This window comes from Ruditapes philippinarum, unplaced genomic scaffold (genome assembly GCF_026571515.1).
Source record: "Ruditapes philippinarum isolate M1 unplaced genomic scaffold, ASM2657151v2 ctg1654_1_1_1_1, whole genome shotgun sequence".
Taxonomy (NCBI): Eukaryota; Metazoa; Mollusca; class Bivalvia; order Venerida; family Veneridae; genus Ruditapes; species Ruditapes philippinarum.
The window spans coordinates 34,330-55,796 of record NW_026864100.1 but is presented as its reverse complement, the minus strand read 5'-3'; the positions used below and the strand labels follow the sequence as shown (position 1 = coordinate 55,796).

Genomic DNA, 21,467 nt, shown 5'->3' with positions numbered 1-21,467 from the left:
TTAAAATAAGAAACATATAAAAGTGTACACTGTATTTACCTTTTGGTTAATTGAAATGCTTACGTAATACAATATAAATATAATAGCCTTTACTTTAGTTTGATATATCATAAGAATTTACTTTAAATGTATTTATGTTGCTTTTTTAGATTTTACAAGTGTTTAAAATAACATAAATTCGGTAATAGCCAAATGGTTAAAGTACTAGAAGACTTTCCCACACATTTGTGGATTCGACTCCCACCCGGAAATTAAATTTGTATTATTTCATGTAAGGAAGCTATCCATTATGAATGCAGTCCGTTGATGGCTCTACTCAGGTGCGCGGAGGGGGTACATGACGCATAGATCTGGAGCTTTTACACGTTACCATATCAATGATAGTGTGAAATAAAACCCAACATAAGAAATTACGTGAAAAATGGTGTAAACATTTGTTATTGACGTATAATATATAATATAGTATATAATATAGGTAATGACACTTTGAGTATTTATCATATAATATCGGAAAGCATCAATTAAACGGAATAAAACTATTAGTTATTTTCTGTTATTCAACTTTACACAATACTAGATCTTGTATTTCACAGCTCCACGAAAAGAATAAAGCTTTTGATTTTTTTCAAAACATATTCTGTGACACTGCAATGCATACGACATGTATAGCGTTTATCAATCTAGAAGTGTGTAAGAATATGGTCTTCAAGCTAACAAAATTGCTATCTTTTTTTTCCTTTCTTTTTTGTCTGTCTGCACATGACACATACTAGCTTACATTCTAAGGCATGGCTGCTGATGAGATTGTTGTATTATCTGAAAGTGGTTTTGAATCCTTATCAAGTGATTCATTTTTGAATAAATGCGATGTTATACACACGATAGATTAAGTTACATGCAAAAAAAAATATAAATTTTCTAAATTGATTAATACACCATGAGAGTCAGTACCTACTGAACAAAAATCAAATCCGACGTTAGAAATTATAGATTTAAGTGGATTAATGAACTTGCAATTACCACAATTTGGTGCATTTTTTATCATATTGATAATACTACTCTTTAAGTTTTTTTCATAAATACATGTTTCAATACGAAATCTATGTAAAAAATCTTTTATCTTCAAGGTTCATATTTATACACAATTTGGAAATTTCTCTTTTCAGAGAAAATAAATCGGTGGGTTAAAGAATTTTTTATATCTCATTTAACAGTTCTGAATAGATTCATCACACTTAATTGAGATCACAAATCATAAATACCCTTGCTAATGGATATAAGTTCCATCCATCTTCATCAAATCCTGATTTTGTAACATTTTCAACTTCCGTCGTAGTCATAACTTCCGTTGTAGTCATGTTTGTTGCTAATTTCTGTTCAGTTCTTCAACAAGCACATATATGTAGCTTCAATACATCCAAGGGAATCTCACATTCAAATAATTATTAAAATTTGAAATAAACAGTCTTAAATAGAATATATCCAAGAATATGACAGCTGATCCGACAATAACTATTGTTTAACCCAACGTGTTTCGCCCGTCCAATACGTATGTAAGTTGGCATTTCATATAACATTCACAGAGAGCTTTTCACCAATAACAGCTTTTAGTAACACTGTGGGGGTGATGTTGCTAGCGTTATTTTTCAGGCTATCTACATAACCAACAGAAACTGAGACTTTTAGATCTTGATGATAAAAAATCACTGTTATTTATAAATATAAACATGTAAGATCATATAAATTTTCCGATTGGTATATCTAGGACAGTTTTGTTTTATAATCAGTATTGGTCTCAACTATGTATAATGTCCTTTATATTTCACATTTGTGACAGAATTTTGTTAATTCAAGTACAATCCGGAATGATAAGAATGTTTAACTCTGAAAATGGAAACGTGACAAGATCGAGTAAGACATGCAGTTGATATTGATATACTGGACAGTGAAAATATAAATGAGCCTTTATGTGGTATGATATGCATTTGATGTGGATTTTGCACTCTGGAAATGGAAACGAGGCTTAATCAGATAGGACTCGTTAATGATCTCTATTTTAAGATTAAGTGGCTCAAACGCTGAACTAGCATTTGTTATATTTTATAAGGTGTGGAATAAATTTATCAATTATCTTTTTCATATTTCCCTTGTTTTCCTGTTAATCAATGTAAGATTTTCAAATTTATGTCTGTCTGTTTTTCACCTCAGTGTAGTTCCTTTACTAGAGAATGTTTATTCAATCAAACAAATCAAAGCAGCGTTATTAAGGAATGGTACATAAAATAAACTCGAAAATACTAAATATACAATAAACAATATGACATTTCAACAGGTATTTTTGATAGCACATAAAACATCGGCTATATATCTCTTTTCGGTATTGAAAGCACTTTTAAAACGAATATCCTTGTTATCTAATCTGATGTAACTTTACTGTCCTACAATGTGCTTTGTAGAGGTAATAATAGAAATAATTTTGTGAACTAAAGCTTTGCAGAAATTAATGTCATCAACATTGGAAGAGAAATGTGAACATTTAAACTGACTTCCGTTCATTATACGACTTGTCTCGCACTAAATATCATACTACGGTAGTAGATTACGAAAGCTTAAGGACATATTTGCATGGTGTAAGACGTCATAACGTTTAATATGTCGTGCATTCATTTTGAATCACAGGCAATCATTGACTGAAAATAATTATGAACATCATGGAATCACAAATAATTTAAAATTTAAAGAATTATTTGGTAAAGCGCCGAAAACGTGATGCTAATATTTCTACTTTTCTGGCCTAATTGTTTTATTTATATAAGCGCTCACCAATTTGTTTGCATAACTTGATATTTGCAAGACTATAATAAAGATATAGCAACCTTTCAAACATCAAATGAACTGATTCTTTTCTATATATCATCTCAGATTAAAAATGCATAACACATCCTCCACAACTGTGGGTTTAAATCATGAACAGGTCTTTGGATAACTTCATACATGTATAAGTTTTCCAGCTGGCCAACTGAACGTCGAATGTTATACTCATGTACCCAAATAAGCTTTTGTCTTCTTCCACCACCAGTACAGTTTAATGCTGTAATGCTGGGAAATTAAAATATGAACATTACAGTGTCAATGTCGCACTCCCTCAAAATATAATAAAAAATAGTAATAAGAATAAAAAAATGACAAATTGATGTGACCCACTTAACAATGATTTGATTGACACAATGATATCTGTCCAGATTATGCTGATTTCATTCTTGTCAGACATGAGCAATATAATCATATGCAATTAAAAACGAGCGTTCGTCCTTGTCAGAAGATGAATGATATGATTATCGTGCATAACTGCACGGTCGATATAACATTAATTTTCGTCATTTCCTTTAAATATCACGATAAGACTAACCAAAAAAGAATGCACCGTAGAAGGAATCCACTTAAATACAACAACAAAAAGTAATTATAAATTTTGAAAAGCATTATTAAATTGATATGACGCTACATCTTTGATGTTAAAATATAAATATTTTACTTAATTGTATTTCGCCGAATATAGGAATTTCATCGAATGAAAATATATTAATTTTACTGAACAAGGCCATTCAAACAAAGTAACAAAGAACCTGCTGCATGTCACCCAGCATGGCTAAAAAGAAAAAAATAGGAGCGGCCATATAAGTCGCAGTAATGAAATAGGAATACAATAGTGTGGTTCTTCTGAAATGTTATTGTTATATGTTGAAGTGACATGATCTACCCTGTAAATCAAGCAAACAAGAGATTGATTTAATACAGAACTGATTTCTTTTTGATTTGTAAAGTAAGCTTAAAGCTCATATTTAACACACTGTTAAATCCGTTCCTGGAACAAACCAGTACTGAGCAATCAGTGTAAAGATTTCTGTTCCAGGAAACTACATCTTGCCTTTGAAGGGGTTTGAACTTACGCGGAAAGTGATCAACAGGAATTTTGTTCACTATATATACATAACATAACATTCTTGAAAATGTATAATGATAATTAACTATTTAGTCCCTTTATCATTTTTTTAAAATGCAATATAAAAGTTTCATATCCCAACTTAAACACAAGTTAAATATTTTTCTCTCTTTTTAATCAATGTCAAAGGCGTAAAATGTGCAAATTAAGTGTAGTAAAATGTCTTTTGAAAACAAAATGCAAAATAAGTTCATAGTCAGATAATGTTATGTTAATTATGTAATGTTTTGTACATTTGCTGCCGCGACAATAGGTGATCAGCCAGTAGTATATAATATGAGAACAAAGATCAACAAGGGGAGCAACAATTCCAATTCGCACCACCGCAAAACAGAACAATCAAAACCTCTTGTGACTAAGGGGTTACCTTTTAGGGTTGAGGTACCATAATTGCAGCCATTATTTATCCCTGTGTAGTCGTAAGAAACTACAAAATGGGTTCGAATGGCTGGGGTCATTGCATCTCTTAGTTCCAGCAGGTGAGGATGATTTCGTCCCTTCTGTTGCTTTTAGGGTTAATTAAAATCCTGTTCGGCGCAATATGACTTAAATTGTGCCGTAAGTCGTAACAAAAAATCAACGACACCCTCCTATGCACTAGTTATAACAACCAAGTGTAAACATTTGTGTTTGAAAGGGGTTAAGACGAAAGTGGTGGAAACACCGACTATTTGAACATAAATTGAAATTCCATTATAACATACATAAAAAATTAATGTATTTATATAAGACATAAAGAAGAACAAGATAGAGGCAAACAAGTCATATTCAAGTAGTCTAACGAGGCGCTCTACTGGTTGCTGACTAACTTTAAGGTCTCGTATTCAATTACCAAAGAACTTGATTTGTAATTTTTTTAAAACAGAATTTTGACAATGTTAGTGCAATCATGTAAGAAATTTAGCAATGAAGGTAAAGCATAAACTAAAAATATTGTTGCTGTGCATCACGAAATAAATACGTTTTCATTTAAACAATGGAAAAGTAAATGAATAATATCATGTATAAGTTCATTAACACGCGAAGCATTACATACCCTTACAAAGGGATATATGTTCAAATCAATTCCATCAAATATTGACCCTGTCACGTTTTCAGCGTCTGTTATGTTCATGTTTAATGGTTATCAAAATAAAAATATTCAGCAATACTTAGTTTACTTGTTCGAAGCGTTAAACACTCGGGCACGCTGCCACTCATATATCAATTGAATAGCTGTTGATTAACAAAATCAAATAAGCGTATCCAAGGTTGACATCTTAACATTTGTCCAATTACAAACTGTATTGTTTTTATATAAAAATATTTCCCCTCTTCCCTGTAATTTCACAATGACAATGTGCCAACAACATTGACAGTGAGTGATATTGTTTTTGTCTTTACAAAGAGGAGACAATATTAAGTGTTGCTACGACTGATGCTACGAAAGCAAACAAGACTTGATTTGGAATCATGCTTTAATGTCTATCTGATTTGTTTGTTAATATAGTGACAAGAATTTATTTTCCAAAATGTGAACTGCTACTTACATTCACAATAAGGGGGAGTGGTGTACATGAGTGAATAGACGAAAAAACAAGCTAACAGAAAACAAACAAACAATAAACAATCAAACAAACAAATACAACAGCTAAGCAAGCAAATTGCAAAAACAGAATTACCCGTTGCATTTGCTCAGCTTATACTTTATGACAAATAATATAACAAAAAACCTTCTACTTTATATATGAATTTGATATATATATTCCATGTATCTTATACATGAGTATGAAGAATGTAAGAAAAAACAATTGTTAATATTTCAAGTATTATAGTAGCTGTTACAGATTTGAGAAATCTTTCATATTTATGTACATTTTCAGACATTTTCATCAATTGTGTCTCTACAATATCTTACTTAATTTTGCTTGACATCAATTGATTAAATGGTAATCTATTCCCGAACAAATTATGTATTATTTTGTTTTTCATTCAGTCTTATCCTTTATGACCTTACTGTTAACACATTATATTTGAATGTGTAAATTTAGTTTAAAATATCGATGGTATCAAAATCGCCGATAAATAAAGATAAAATTTATTTCAATGTTTAGCGCAGAAATATAATAAAATTATCATTTGTTGGCCTACTTTAAATTATCTTAAAGAGCACTCTACTTGGAGATTCAAATCGTAATGTTCTATATTTTTCAGGTAACATTTTTGAATGTATTTCTTTCAAATAACTTTTGTATCTGTATTTAAACGATGTTCTAGATTTAGAAAAATAGTCTTTAAGTTAGCTGCAACAAACATTTTGTATGTCATAGGTTTAAAGTGCATGTGAGCGCCGGGGAAAACAACAACATACATATGCATTAATTACATTTTATGTCTTTAAACGCACAAAGCAGCCGACATACTGCGTAAATTCTTGCATGTACACATAATAGTTTCTACGAAACTTATTTGTGTTAAGTGTGGAACATTTTTCTAAGGATAACATTAAAATATTTTACTGTATTTGTAATATTGCTCCACAAACACAATTTAAGCATGGCAGAGGTGTGAACGCTTTTTGATTTCTCTATAGAACTGTTGCCAATGTTTTTTTGGGACATATTATGAAACAATTGCTATGTTTTTTAAAGACAGGTTAAATAAATAGTTTCTGATTAAATGCGATCTGCGTTAAAACGCGTTTTTATAGAACTATGTTTAATACGTTTAGAAAGAAATAAAAGGTATAGTTAGTTCTACGATAATTTCGATGATTTATAGATAGAATATTAACTATTACAACTTTGTGGATCTGTACTTCTTATTTATTATTATTTTTTGTATAACTGCAACAAAGAGAGAGAAAAATGTGGATCTGTTAATACAATTTGGTAATACTTACTGATATATGATTAAGAAAGGCTATTATAAGTGAATTTTGTTATAATTAGTTAGCATCTGCTGCTGCAACATCGTTATAGGAAATAAATAAGTTAATCTAACATGCATCAAACGGAAGTTTCCTATGTAGGAACAAATAAATATGTTTTGAAACATACAGGAAATATCAAAATTGACTTTAGAGAATGAATATGCTTTAATATATTTTTATGATAATCCAAAAGATTTGTTTTCCTTAAATTGTATACTTTCAGATGATTTTAATAGCCGTTTGTATTTTTGTCCTTTATTACATTATTGAAAACATTTTGCATGTAAATCCACAAAATATGTACCATGTGAAATTCTAAAATATGAATATACCCTGTAGAAACATAATTATAAATATGGATATTGTGAAACAAAGATGTAAGAATTTTTCGAAGACCTTTCTATAAACATTCTTGACCTTTATTGTGACGCAACTTCAGATGTTCCTCTTTCAATTTCGGATGTAAATACAATATAGATTGAGGAGGAATTATTAAAACATGATGCCACTCTTCTTTAGAGTGATAATGTTCTTAACAAAACACATGTGTTCGGTAATTTTACATAACACAGGTGTTTCAATCATTAAATACTCCGATAAATGGAAAGTTAGCTCATAGAATGGAAACATGGACTTAAGAAAATTGCCAATTTTGTAAATGCGAAAAGGTGAATATACAGTAATATATTTAGGTGGTTTAATGCCAAAGAATACCTTTAGAAATTCAATTATTTTTCCTTGATATTTTATGAAATGAGAATAAGTTTTAAATGATTACGATTTTACCTGTCCCAACAGTTCATTCATAATTGAGTACGCTGGTATCCAAAAAAAAAACATATCACAATTATATGATTTTATATATGTTTTGAGTATTTTTCCTTTGAATATGTAAGCATTTTATTGATAAATATCACGAAACAAAAATGTCTTAAATAAGGAACATATGAAAGTGTATACTGAATTTACCTTTGAACATAAAGTATAATAACCGATACTTTATTTTTATAGAGCATTAAAATACACTTTAAAAATATAAATGTTTTTGAGATGTTACAAAAGCTTACAATAACATTAATTAGGCCAAAGTCAGGTAGTTAAAGTACTAATAGTTGACCACTTGCCCGTCACAGCTGCAGATTCGAATCCTGTCTAGGAATTTGAAATTTTTCATGTGAGAAAGCAATCCACCTTGCTTGCGGTTCGTCGATGGTTCTACTTATGTGCCAGCTCATGCCTGAACTAGTTCAGCACCGAGGCACAAAAAGAGCTGGAGAGTTACCACATTAACATAACAGTTATGGTATGACAAAACCAAAGAAAAATACATCATAAATGATGACACAATTTGTAATTGAAGTCTTGCATATGATATAAGCCATGATACATTGAGTACTTAGCAAATAATATCGAAACGCACCGATCAAACAGAATAATACTATAAGATTTATTCTATTATTCAACTTCACACAATACTAGATTTTAGGCATGTTTTTTTACAGCTCCATGAATTAAGCTTTAATTTGTTTCAAAACGTATTCTGTGTACTTTTATAAGGAATGCGACACTTCAAAGCATACAACATAGTGCGAAATTGCTATTTTTGTCTGCACATGACACAGAATAGTTTACAAACTTAGGCATGACTGCTGATGAGATATTTATATTATCTGAAGGTTGTTTTGAAACAATTTCAAGTGATTTATTGTACAATTAATGCGATATTACACACATTATCAATGTCTACATGCATAAGTATAAATATTCCAATCTGGTTAATACATCATAAGAAGAAAAAATTGATAAAACAAAAATAGAGAAAATAGCCAGGGGTCAAGTTCCAAAGACAATCACAAAAATAGCCGTTGATTGGCTCTTGAAATAGAGAGCAAAGCTGTACATTTTAAGTGAAAAATGACCTTTCATAATATATTGACAATAAAAATGACAATAACAACTACAATATCAAATTTCTTCACTATCTTTTTATATCATTACCGTGTATCTATAAACTTAAGCTCATTACGAATAGCGCAATAAGTATGGGTTTTGTTGTATGTTTTGTTTTAGTGACAAGTATATTATCAAGAATATTATATCTCAAATGAGATGTCCAGTAAAGTATACTATTGTATAATTTGAACTAGAAGAGACAACAAGAGTACGTCTTAATATTCCAAGATTTAATACACAAGTAATGTTACATGTAGCATGCTATGGAGGCGGAGCTTATCAGTAACTAAAGTCTGTTTCAATATATATCAATATAGAACATCTCCCTTCTTTTATTTTAAATCATTAATTTTATTAAATAATAATGCATGCTTAAGAAATAATATTCATAGCTAATTTCAATAATACTGATTGAACTGTTTATTAATTTTCTCTACGTGACAAAGTTTAGTTCTTTATTTTTTTTAGATAGTCACGGTATATTACTGTGATTACAAAATACTGTAAACTCATTGTTTTCAATAACTGTTATTATCTAACCCATTCATTATTATTATACTTCGGATTGCCACGCAACAATCGTCCAGCCCTTGTTCTAGCACGCGAGTTCATCCGCGGGTCACTTTGTTCCTGAGATGAGTTATTTTCCTCGAGAGGTAATTGAGGGGTACTTGAATTTGTATCATGATATAAGACTTGCGCATGAAATGATTCAATATCGGTTGTGTCTTCCGGACTTTTGCGTAATACTGACCGATTTCTCCGATATATGCTACCGTCAGCAAGTTGTATATGATAGGAGCGGTCACTATGTACTTTTACTATTTTCCCGCGTTTCCAAGTTTTTCCTATTTTAATGCGTACTGATTGATTCAAGGACAAAGGTGGCAAATATTTTGCATTTTTGTCGTAATTGACCTTTTTGTTTGTCTTTCGATTTTTTCATTAGACTGCGCACTTTTGAGTTATTTACTAAAATGGGTACCAGTGCTTTATTTGTAACTGGCACAACGGATTTAGTTCTCCGGCCGATTAACAGTTGACTCGGAGAATATCCGCATTCAAGAGGTGTATTACGATATTCTAGTAATGCAATGTAAATGTTTGTGTTTTGTATCTTTAGCCTTTTGCATTAGTTTTTTGGCGATACCTACGCCTTTTTCCGCAAGACCGTTCGACTGGGGGTAACCGGGGGATGAAGTTCTGTGCTCGAAAACCCCACTCTTTAGCGAATTCTTTGAATTCGGAGCTTGAAAATTGAGTACCATTGTCTGAGACAAAGACTTCAGGTATTGACAGTCTCGACATGTGTTTCTGAAGTTTCAGAATGACTGTTTTTGATGTTGTGTTTTGTAAATGGTCTATTTCAAAAAATCTTGAATAATAATCAATAGTCAATAGATACTCTTTTCCTTGAAAATGGAACAGGTCTGCTGCTATTTTTTGGTAAGGTCTGTCGGGGAATTCTGTAGTCATAAGCGGTTCTTTTGTGTTTGCGTCGCGGTATGTAAGACATATGCTACATTTGCTAACATATTCTGTAATTTGCTTGGACATGCCTGGCCAGAATATTGAATCTTTAGCACGTTCAAGTGTTTTCGTAATTCCCATGTGACCTGTATGAACTTTCTGTACAAGTTCATTTCTCAAGATTTTCGGTATTACAATCGTATGACCTCGAAATATCAGGTCATTTTCTACGCTTATCTCATCGCGGTGGTTCCAGAAATCAAGGATTGATTGCTCGCACATTGATCTAGATTCTGGCCAACCGTTTAATATAGTCTTTTTCAGAATTTTCATTTGTGCGTCTTTGCACGTTTCGGCGCGAATATTTTCTATTCGTTGGTCGGTAATGTGCAATAGTTTTTGAACGGTATGCACGTAATTATCAAGCTCGTCTGACATATTTAAGTATGTATTAGGGAGACTTTGGCGTGATAGGCAGTCACTAACTGGTATTTCTTTACCAGGAATGTGCTTTACGATTAACTGATACTTAGACAGAGCTAGTAGCATTCTAGATAACCTAGGCGGTGCTGCGGACATTGGTTTTTTCATAATGGCAGATATTGGTTTGTGATCGCAATGTACGATAACTTCTCTACCATAAGTGAATTGATGAAACCGTTTGCATCCGAACAAAATTCCAAGCATTTCTTTTTCAATGACGGCATAACCGATTTCAGTTTGCGTCAGGCTTTTGCTTGCAAATGCGATAGGTCTATTGTCTTGAAATAAACAACAAGCGACCCCGAATTTTGAAGCATCCGTTTCCAGTATGAGCGGCTTTGTCGGGTCATAGTAACCTAATACTGGTGCCTGTGTTATAATATCTTTGACTTGAGAAAATGCTCGGTCATGAACATGATCCCATATAAACTCTGTATCTTTTTTCATGAGGCTCCGTAAGGGGGCTGTAACTTCTGCTAGATTTGGCGCGAATTTAGAGAGAGATAATTGACCATTCCCAAAAGCCTTTCGACCATTTCGCGGTTATTGGGGATTGGCAATTTTATAATTGCCTCAATCTTAGACGGGTCAGCCTTTAACCCACTTTCCGTAATGATATGACCAAAGAATGGTACTGATTTGGCGCCAATTGTGCATTTTTGCTCATTAAACCTGATACCTTGCTCGCGCGCACGTAATAAAACTTGTGTTAGACGTTTGTCATGTTCACCTTGCGTGTTTCCCCATATTAAAAATATCATCAACAAGAGGGTGTATTCCATTTATTCCTTCGAATATCTGATTGACCTTTTGACAAAATATATCACTTGATGATGATATACCGTATGGTAACCTTAAGTATCTATATCTACCGAAAGGAGTAGCGAAGGTTGTGACGTAAGACGATTGATCGTCTAGTTGTACAGACCAATATGCATGAGTAAGATCTAACATGCTAAAGTATTTAGCTCCAGCGAGCTTTGCTGTTACGTCATCAAGTGTTGATGTGACATAATGAGGTCTACGTATTGCGTCATTGAGCTGTTTTGGGTCTAAGCAAATACGTAATTTTCCGTTCGGTTTTTCGACCACAACAATAGGGTGTACCCAGTCCGTAGGTTCCGTTACTGGCGTTATAATTTCGTCTTTGACCATTTGCTCAAGCTCTAGCTTAAGTTCGCGATTTGAGCGCTTCCGGTACACGTCTCGGAGGTGTAATTACTGGAATAGCGTCATCACGCAGGTGTAATTTGCTTTTACCAGGGAGTATGCCTACGCCCCTGAACAAATCACCGTACTCAGACATTACTGACTCTTTAGTCATGTACTGAGTATTTTGGCAGTTTATGTCATATGTGAGTTTAATTAACCCAAGGTCAATGGATGTCTGTAATCCTATAAGCGGTGGTGCGTCACTGTTAACGACATAGAAGTCTACAGTAACTTGCGCGGTACGGTAGCTACAGGTTAAACTGATTTTTCCTATAACTTTTATTGAATCACCTGAGTAAGAGATAAGTTGAGAATCGGGGGCCTGCAAAGGGATTCTCATGTTGAGCGATTCAAATTTGCGCTTAGAGAGTATGTTAACGCTGCTCCCTGTATCAAGTTTGAAATTAATGTTTTGGCATTTCGGGCCAATCTTAATGTCAACAAACGCGCGATCTGGGGCTGGCGATGTTTTGTGACTTACCGTATCAATGAAATAGTTATCCATACAAGAATCATCACTATTTTCACTTAAATTGTTCGACAATTCATGAACATGTTTCTGTTTGTTTGAACGGCATACTTTTGCCCAATGATTGTACTTTTTACATGATTTGCACTGCTGTCCATATGCCGGACATTTCCTTCTTTGAGTGATGTCATGGTATGTTCCACAATTTCTACAGGTAGTTGTTTGAGACTTCTGTTTCGTGTCGATCCTGGCAGCGCTGTGTTCCGGTTTGGCACGACCTTGCCTTCGTCCATGTTTGACGTAATTTATGTCTTGCCTGGGGTTAAGAATGTCCATTTTTTTTTTACAGTATTCGAAATTTTGTGAGATTTGGATTGCCTTGTCTAATGTTAAGGATTCTCCTTCGTTAATTAATTTTTCTCTCAGTCTTTGGTTATTTACCCCGAAAAACAATTCGATCTCTGATCATTTCGTCCTTTGTTCCTTCTTGGTATCTGCATTCATTGGCTTTCAATTTTAGTTTTGTGATGAATTGGTCTATGTTTTCATCACCCTGCCTTTCGTTGTTGAATTGGTACCTAGCAAAAAATTGGGTTTAATTTAGGTTGAACGTGGTTTTGAAATGTTGTGAAGTACGTATCGATCTTTTTTCTATCATCTGCGTTTAAATTCCATGATTGCATAGTGTCTTGCCCCTTTTCTCCTACCCATATTAGTAGATATGAAATCCTTCCTTCTTCTGATTTTTCTTTGAGGGGTCCACTGAATATTAGTTTAACATTTCGTTCAAATTTTTCCCAAGTTGTTGGTAAATTAACACTGTCCCAGTTCATGTTTGGTGGGTTTATTCCAGAGAGTGCCATTTTGTTCACTTTTTTTTTTTAAAGTTTCAGTTAATATGAATTTGATCTAAATGTCAGGTGAAGTTAAATTTAATTTCCATTTTTTCTGACACCATGTTGTATGTTTTGTTTTAGTGACAAGTATATTATCAAGAATATTATATCTCAAATGAGATGTCCAGTAAAGTATACTATTGTATAATTTGAACTAGAAGAGACAACAAGAGTACGTCTTAATATTCCAAGATTTAATACACAAGTGATGTTACATGTAGCATGCTATGGAGGCGGAGCTTATCAGTAACTAAAGTCTGTTTCAATATATATCAATATAGAACAGGTTTAAGGTAATGACCATCATAACGGGCACTTTAAGGATCTGAAAAATTGACAACCTAGATCAGACATATACCTTAAAGACACATGTATGCATTTAAACACAATTTACCGTTAGGAGATCTAGTTATGGCCACATTTCTGAAGTTACTTTTTAATGCTAGAAGGGCCCTTCTTCATAAAATAATCTACAATATCATCCCCATGAACAATGTTTTCCCATTAATTTTCGATAAGAAACACAATCTAACATCCTGCCTACCTAAAACTAAAGAAATATGTATAAAAATGTGACCCAACCACTACCATTTTTTACATGTGTTTGACCAAATTTCTACTCAGAAAGAAAATGTATGCAACAGTTCAGATCATTTCCTCATTCCACTTTCATAAAGAAGCCAAATGTGATAAAATTCGTACAAAACGCCATAAAACGCCTTAAGATCATTTTAACTCAAATCGATCAAAGAAACTCACTACATATCGGTAATCAATTTATTTTTTTTAAGTCAGACTTTTTCCTTCTTATCCTTTATACATTCTTTTTTCGTTTACGTGATCAAGATGATCTGCGTAAGATTTTCAAGTTTTATATTTTGAGGCTTTGTGGAGCTCTTTGCAATAAAAGGTTCTCATTTGCATTGCAAATATTGCAAAATAAAAGCAGTTGCATATTCACAGACAGACTTTTCATTCGATATCATAAATGTAGGTTTCTTACCGTTATTTAAACATAAAAACAACGATATCTTATCTTGTAGCCTAAAGCTTAAAATATATAGTATGTAGGAAAGACAGCATCGTTTATCTGGAGTAATTTATATGTATTTGGTGCATTCTAATAAATGAATCATTACATGTGATAAGATATGAATTAATATGTTGTTAGAATTTAATTTCTTTTTACAGATTATTTTATAGTAGAAGTGTATTAAATGTACTCGTATTTTATATTGCCTCAAAGTTTTTTAACCAAGAATTTATCAGTTTTGTATGATTTTAATATAATATTAAACCACTTAAAAACGAAACTTTGAATATGAATTTGAAAATTAAATAAAATATTTTGATAATAATTCCTCTGTCTGTGCAACTGTTACAGTAGTTTAAGTAGGAAAATACTCCTTTATATATATAAATCATTTTCTTTGGCAAAGAGAAAAAACGATTATCGGTATAATTATATTGATCTTGTTCCAAGGCATTCTCATTAGGGCGTATGTAATATGATTATATGTTAAAATAGTTTTATACAAGCATTGATTTCAGTGTGATATGGATTATAAAGGTCTCACGACTGATCTCGATCTCTGATAGGAATACCTTGTTTTCTTCCTAGATTTTAGATCGAAGGAAATTGAATTATGTTTGCTTACAATATGAAACCTTTCGGTGAGATGATTTGCTACTTTTCGTAACAGTCAAAAACAATTGTATTCGTGATGAATAACTGTAAAGTGAGTGCCAAGAGCATTTGTGTGTAATATACAAATGCATATTTTAGTGCCATCATTTATTCAGCCACTTTACTTGTATTTGGTTTATACAATTCCCATTAGTTTCAGTAAATGCAAAACAAAAGAAATGCGATATTAAAGCGGATTTATGAAGTTTAACTTGCCACTAGCGTCCATGAACAGACTCAATCAAACAAAGCCGAGCCTGCAATGTTTTCAATTTTGCCGTGTTGGGCTTTCTTTAGGGATTCTGTGTTTCTCTATTCTATTGAACTAAGGTTGTTTAGCCATATAAAAACATTGATTCTTTAGGAACATGAAGAGTGCATAAGACAATAGTGTGTCAACGTTTATGTAACTTAACGTAACGTTCAAGTGCAATTTCCTTTAACACAGTTCAAATACAGCAAAATTCCATTAAAAGACTTAGACAGATAATTAAACACAACAACACATGTTACACATCATTTTGTGTCATTCATATGTTAAAATAGAATCATTGGTTAGAATAATAGAAGTTAACTTAATTTCTCATAAATAATGTATGGTTAAGAATATTTACTTTTTTATTGTAATTTTGTTTAAGTTGCTTAAATATATTCAATAACGATGACTCACTTAATCTCTGTATACAATACAATACATAATGTTAAAAGCCCAAAATCAACTGGATAAAAAACTTAAGTCAAATTGATATGAATTTAACCTTAATGTATCTAAAAATAATTTAAATAATTGTTGAACTTATATAAATCAATGTATGAGCATAAATTTTTTAGATCTAAAAGAATGATTTGATATACATGTAGTTAAATAACAAATGGATTCGTTCAATACAATAAATAAAATATCATACATTTTATTTCTGAAAAAAAAAACTTACATCACTATCTATTTTATTCAATAAGAAACGACTTATTTTTACTAAAGTTTATCTTAATGTGTTTAACAAAGCTATATACACGTTTTCTCCGTTATCTCTCTGTCATCAATCTCACACCACCCACAGATTTTGTGAAGTGTTTTTGTTTTTGAACGAATGGAAATAATCCCGAGAGAAATATTTGCGAAGTCTATTGACCCTAGCAGGATAATGACTTATATACGTAAGACCAGTGGTGACATTTCGACTTCTTGAATTGTCGAGTTCATCTTCACCATTTCCCAATTTCAACTTCAAGAATTCACAATTTTCAACAGACAGAATTTACGAATTCACGATTTCAACTTCGTGAATTTAAGATTTCAACGTTATGAATTCACGATTTCAGCTTCATGAATTCACAATTTCAACTTCATCCGTGCAACATTTTCAATTTTGCCGTGTTGGGCTTTCTTTAGGGATTCTGTATTTATCTATTTCATGAATTCAAAATGTTCTGTATGTTGAAAACGTGCATTAACGAAGTTAAAATTGCGAATTCGCGAAGATGAAACGGGATTTCATGAAGTTGAAATGTTCCCATTCAGAACTCGGCTTAATTATAATATTATCCTTCTATTGTGAGAACTGAAATCACACAAAGAAATTGCTAAACGTGATTTTCCTTTAAGTTATAAATTACCCTGATAAATAGAAATAGGCAAAAATATGATAAAATTATTACAAGTAAGATAAAACAGAACTTTTTCTTTTGAACTTAAAATTAATCTTTAATTACAAATGCATTTTTTCAAAACAGCCCCCCCCCCCTTTGACGTTATCATACGCAATATTACTTTGATATAATTCGTTAATCAGATATGAAGAACCTAAGATGCAACCACAGGGAGTTGACTGGTTGGTCATTTTAGAATGAAAAAGCCAATTTAAGAATATTAAAAAGTCTCTTAAAATGTTTACCTAGAAGCTAGTTAGAAAATGATAGACTATTTTACTTTTACATACTGTATTATAATATGCTTAAGTTAGCGTTTTAGTTAGCGTTATATTGTTACACCGAAGGCGTGTATAAAAACACTATGCATTTAATTATGAGTGTATTGTTTTATAAATTATTTTGTCCATGTTTTTTTCAATGAAATAATTTGATACTTTCACTATTTTTCTTTTACCATCTTATCTATTATTCTTATCCTATATGATATTACCACTAACACATTATATTTGTGTAAATATAGTTTATTTTCGATTAATCAAAATCTCTGATACAGATAAATTTTAAGGCAATTTTTAACGCTGAAATACGTGAAAATTATCATTTTGGATTTTTGCCTATCTTAATCAATCTTGCAAAATTCAGAAATTCAAATCGTAGTGTTCTATAATTGTTCATTAACATTTGTATCTGTATTTAAAAATGTTTAAGAATGTGAAAAATAGTCAGAGTAAGCTACAGCAACATAATTTTAATGTCACAGGTTTAAAGAATCTATCAATTGTGCATGTGATCGCCCATAAATATGTAGTATAATGCCAAATTGATTTCAAAATTATTGGCTTAAATCACACGTAACAAACTGGAGTAAGCAGCCACTGTACTGCGTCAAGTCTAGCATGTACACATAATAGGTCTACGACACTTATGGAACATTTTTCTAGGATTATCATAAAATATTTTACTTTACTTGCAATATTGTTTCGAAAAAAAAGTTACTTAAACATATTAGAGGTGAGAAAGCTCTTTGAAGTCTCTATAAAACAAATCCCCCTGGACTTTTGGGACAATTTATGAAACAGATGCCATGTTATATTTTATTAATGACGAGTTAGACATGATATTTCCATTTCTGGTTAAATCCGATGAGAGTTAGTTTAAACATAGTTTATTTCGAACAATTTCACAATATATATACTGACAATAATGTACACAACACAAACATGATATGTTTAAAAAGGATTGGGTCCGAAGGCTGAGCTTATAAAGGCCTTCTCCCTATAGATTTACAATGCATAAAATACGACATGACAGTATATGTGACTTGCTTGAAAAATATACATATATAAAGGAATGAAAATACAAGACTGCATCATTTTGTAATACAAAATTAAAGAGAAATAACATTAATTAAGATAGAAGGAAATGTAAGAAGGAACTTTCAGCAAAATAGAAAAGAAAAATTAACTGAAATGTGAATCATTCCGATAGTTCGACGATTTAAATGGGAAGTATTTGGTGATTTGAGCTGATGTGAATATGCTTAAGAGAATCTCCTGCTTTCTCTGATGTATGTATGAACGGCTTCGAACAGTCTTCTGTTTGCATCATCACTAATGTTTGGGTCTCCATTTAATAACTTTTGGAGAGTTGCTGAACAAATAGTAGATATAGTGTTAAGAAAAGAAGCACTGCTCTCAACATAGCTTTTACATTCAAAGAAAAAGTGGTAATTACTATTCACTATGCCACACTGACAAAGAGGAGATAGGGAAACATTTTTCTTAAATAGATGCTGATTTCGAGAACTACATTCAGTACGATAGAATGGTAGATCTGCCATTTTCTATCGCCTTCAAATAAATAAATCGGACAACTAGAGCTGCTTCGTATCAAATTAGATTTGAAAGCGAACAGTGAACGTAAATTTTTGTACTTCAGTTGGAAGGGCGTTCCATTTATTAAGAGCAGTTGGAAGAAAAGCATTTAAAGAGTTGAATAGTCTGAATATTTGCAGCATTGCGTAGATTGTACCTTGAATTTTCGCCTACAGTAGGTGGAAGTAAAGAACACAAGTAATCTGGTGTTAAGCCATTTTTCATTTTATAAAGTGAGATAAGCATATGATTATTTCTTCGAGATTCTAAGGATTCCCAAGGAACTTCACTATGGATTTATTTAATGATACAAGTTTTGTAGCACCGCACACAATACGAGACGTTTCATTTTGAATTTTGTCAAGCTAAAGTTTCTCATATTGTGTGCAGTTTAGATAGACAACATCGGCGTATTCCAAAATCGGTCGAATAAGAGTTAAAGTTACATTTAATAAATTTCATAAAAAAACTAAATAGCGACATTTCATTAATAAATTTGGTTTTATATCGACTCCAGGTCTTATTTTGGTGTCCAAAGAACCAAAATGAGTTTTATTAGCATAAAAATAGGTAACCTCATTGTGGCGAAATGGGAAATACAATTTCTGTTTGCATGAGAAACTCCGCCTTCGGATCATCCGTACATCAATATTAAATCAACAAACATGACTATAAGTGGCAGTCCTAATTTAACGGTATATTTCAGCATTGTAACGGATGTTTTCATACAAATTTAATCTTTTTACGCGATTATTACTTTTACTGAACACCAGGTTTAGTGCACCGTGAAGCTTAAACGGTTAAAGTGTGTTTGCACAAGAAAATATCACATTTGCTGTGTTTCGGATAGCAACTATAAAACTGTGACGTAGCGCATACACGAGCTCATTATAGTCTTCATTTGCATGTTAAAATTCGTATACGAACTTTAGTGGTACCGTGGTGTTTCCCGTTTAAAATCCTAATTTATTAACAATATTTGATGAGATTTACAACAATACTATTAAACAGGTTAATGCAACTGTAGAATGTTTGATTTTTAGGCAGACGGCAAAATATTTTTACATATTTATTTAATGTAACTTTAAATATATCACTTCAAGAGATCTACGCTCAAGCTGAAACTTCAATTTCCTCATAATGTGTATCCTCTTCCAGGCTCGTTCGGTAATATAGTTAATGTGACAATGCCACGAGCAATCATCTGAAAGGTGGAGGCCAAGAAGTTTGTGACTGTTTACGGTTGTTATATGTTGGTTATGCATAAGAAGTGAAGGATGAAAGGGTTTATTTCTTTACGATAGATAACCATAGATTCAGACTTCGATGGATTGAAAGAAACCAGCCATTTTTTATCCCAAGCTTATATCTTGTCTATATCAGATTGAAGTGTTTCAGCAGCAGAAGCAGGGTAGTCAACAGTAATATGTAAACTGGTATCGTCAGCAAAAAGATTAATTTTAGAGATGAGAGTTAAAACAGCGTTCTCAAATAACTGTGTTTAATACATTTGGAAAGCAGAAAAAAGTAAAGCTAGTTCTACGAAAATTTTGATGATTTATACGTTCAACTATTACCACATTGTATTATCTGTAGTTTTAACTGTTTACTTTTCTGTAATCCAGCATCAAAGAGAGTGAAAAAGTTTATTTGTTAACATCATATGTTAGTAATAACTGACATATGATTAAAAGAGGCTATTATAAGTGAATTTTGTTATAGTCAGTTAGCATCTGTTGCTGCAATAGTGTAATAAATAGGAAATAAATAAGTTCATATAAAAATGCACCGAACGGAAGTTGCCTATGTAGGAACAATTTATTATGTTGGAAACACACAGGAATGTCAAAATTGACTTTAACAAATGAATATGCTTTGATATATTCTTTATAATAATCCACAAGATAAATTTTGTTCCTTACATTTATAGTTGAAGATGATTTTAATAGGTGTTTGCTTTAAAATTTTGTTCTGTTTACAGAAAACATTGGGCACAAAACATGATGTTAAATTCTAAAACATGAATATACACTTTAGAAACATATAAAGGCAGATATTGTGAGATAGTGATATAAGAATTATTCGACAATGATAGTTAACTAGTATAGATTGAGAAGGAACTATTAAAACATGGCACGCCTCATCTGTATAGTGAACATATTCTTATTAGTTATACAAAACCCATTTACTTTCACAAGTTTTACATAAAGCAGGTGTTTTCAATCATTAAATACTCAATGCTCGTGACTTTAATATTCTGCTGAATCTGATAATTTACAATACATGATAACCTTTATATTTCTATGATGATAGAAGATTATAAATGGTAATTGATGGCTGTGTAGAAATAATTGAAATCTAATAATTAAGAAATTATCTAATAAAATGAAAACATAGACAGAAAAAAATTGTTAATTATACATTAAATGTGTCAAGGTGAATATATAGTGATACTTTTATTATTATTTTGTTTCCATTTAAATTTGAAATAATAACTTTAGAAATTCAGTTATTTTGCCTTAATAGTTGATATAGAAAGAAGTTTTTAAAGGATAACGATTTGTATCTTCTTTCCATTGTTAATTTATAATTGAGTATACAATGCAACATCCAACACTTATATGATTTTTAATATTTTATTAGTATTTTTATATGAAAATGTAAGTATTTTATTTAAACACATCGTGAACGATAAATGTGTTAAATAAGAAACATGGACTTTCATTGAATGGAATGCTAGTATATTATAAATATCGCCGTTCCATTACTTTGATAGATCATTGGTTAAACCTTAAATAACACATAAATGCGACCAAAGCCGAGTTGTTAACGTATAAAAAATTAACGACTAGCCCA

At 31.6% G+C, this 21,467-nt stretch overlaps 1 protein-coding gene across 1 annotated transcript in view; it reads right to left on the bottom strand.

The window, feature by feature from the left end:
• Nucleotides 1–1,527, bottom strand: part of LOC132724430 (neuropeptide S receptor-like) — a 30,795-nt gene extending 29,268 nt beyond the window's left edge. The window contains exon 1 of the mRNA XM_060709288.1: nucleotides 1,263–1,527. Coding sequence (XP_060565271.1) covers nucleotides 1,263–1,358 — 96 coding nt within the window. The 5' untranslated portion in view covers nucleotides 1,359–1,527. The remainder of the gene's footprint in view (nucleotides 1–1,262) is intronic.
• Nucleotides 1,528–21,467: the final 19,940 nt, after the last annotated feature.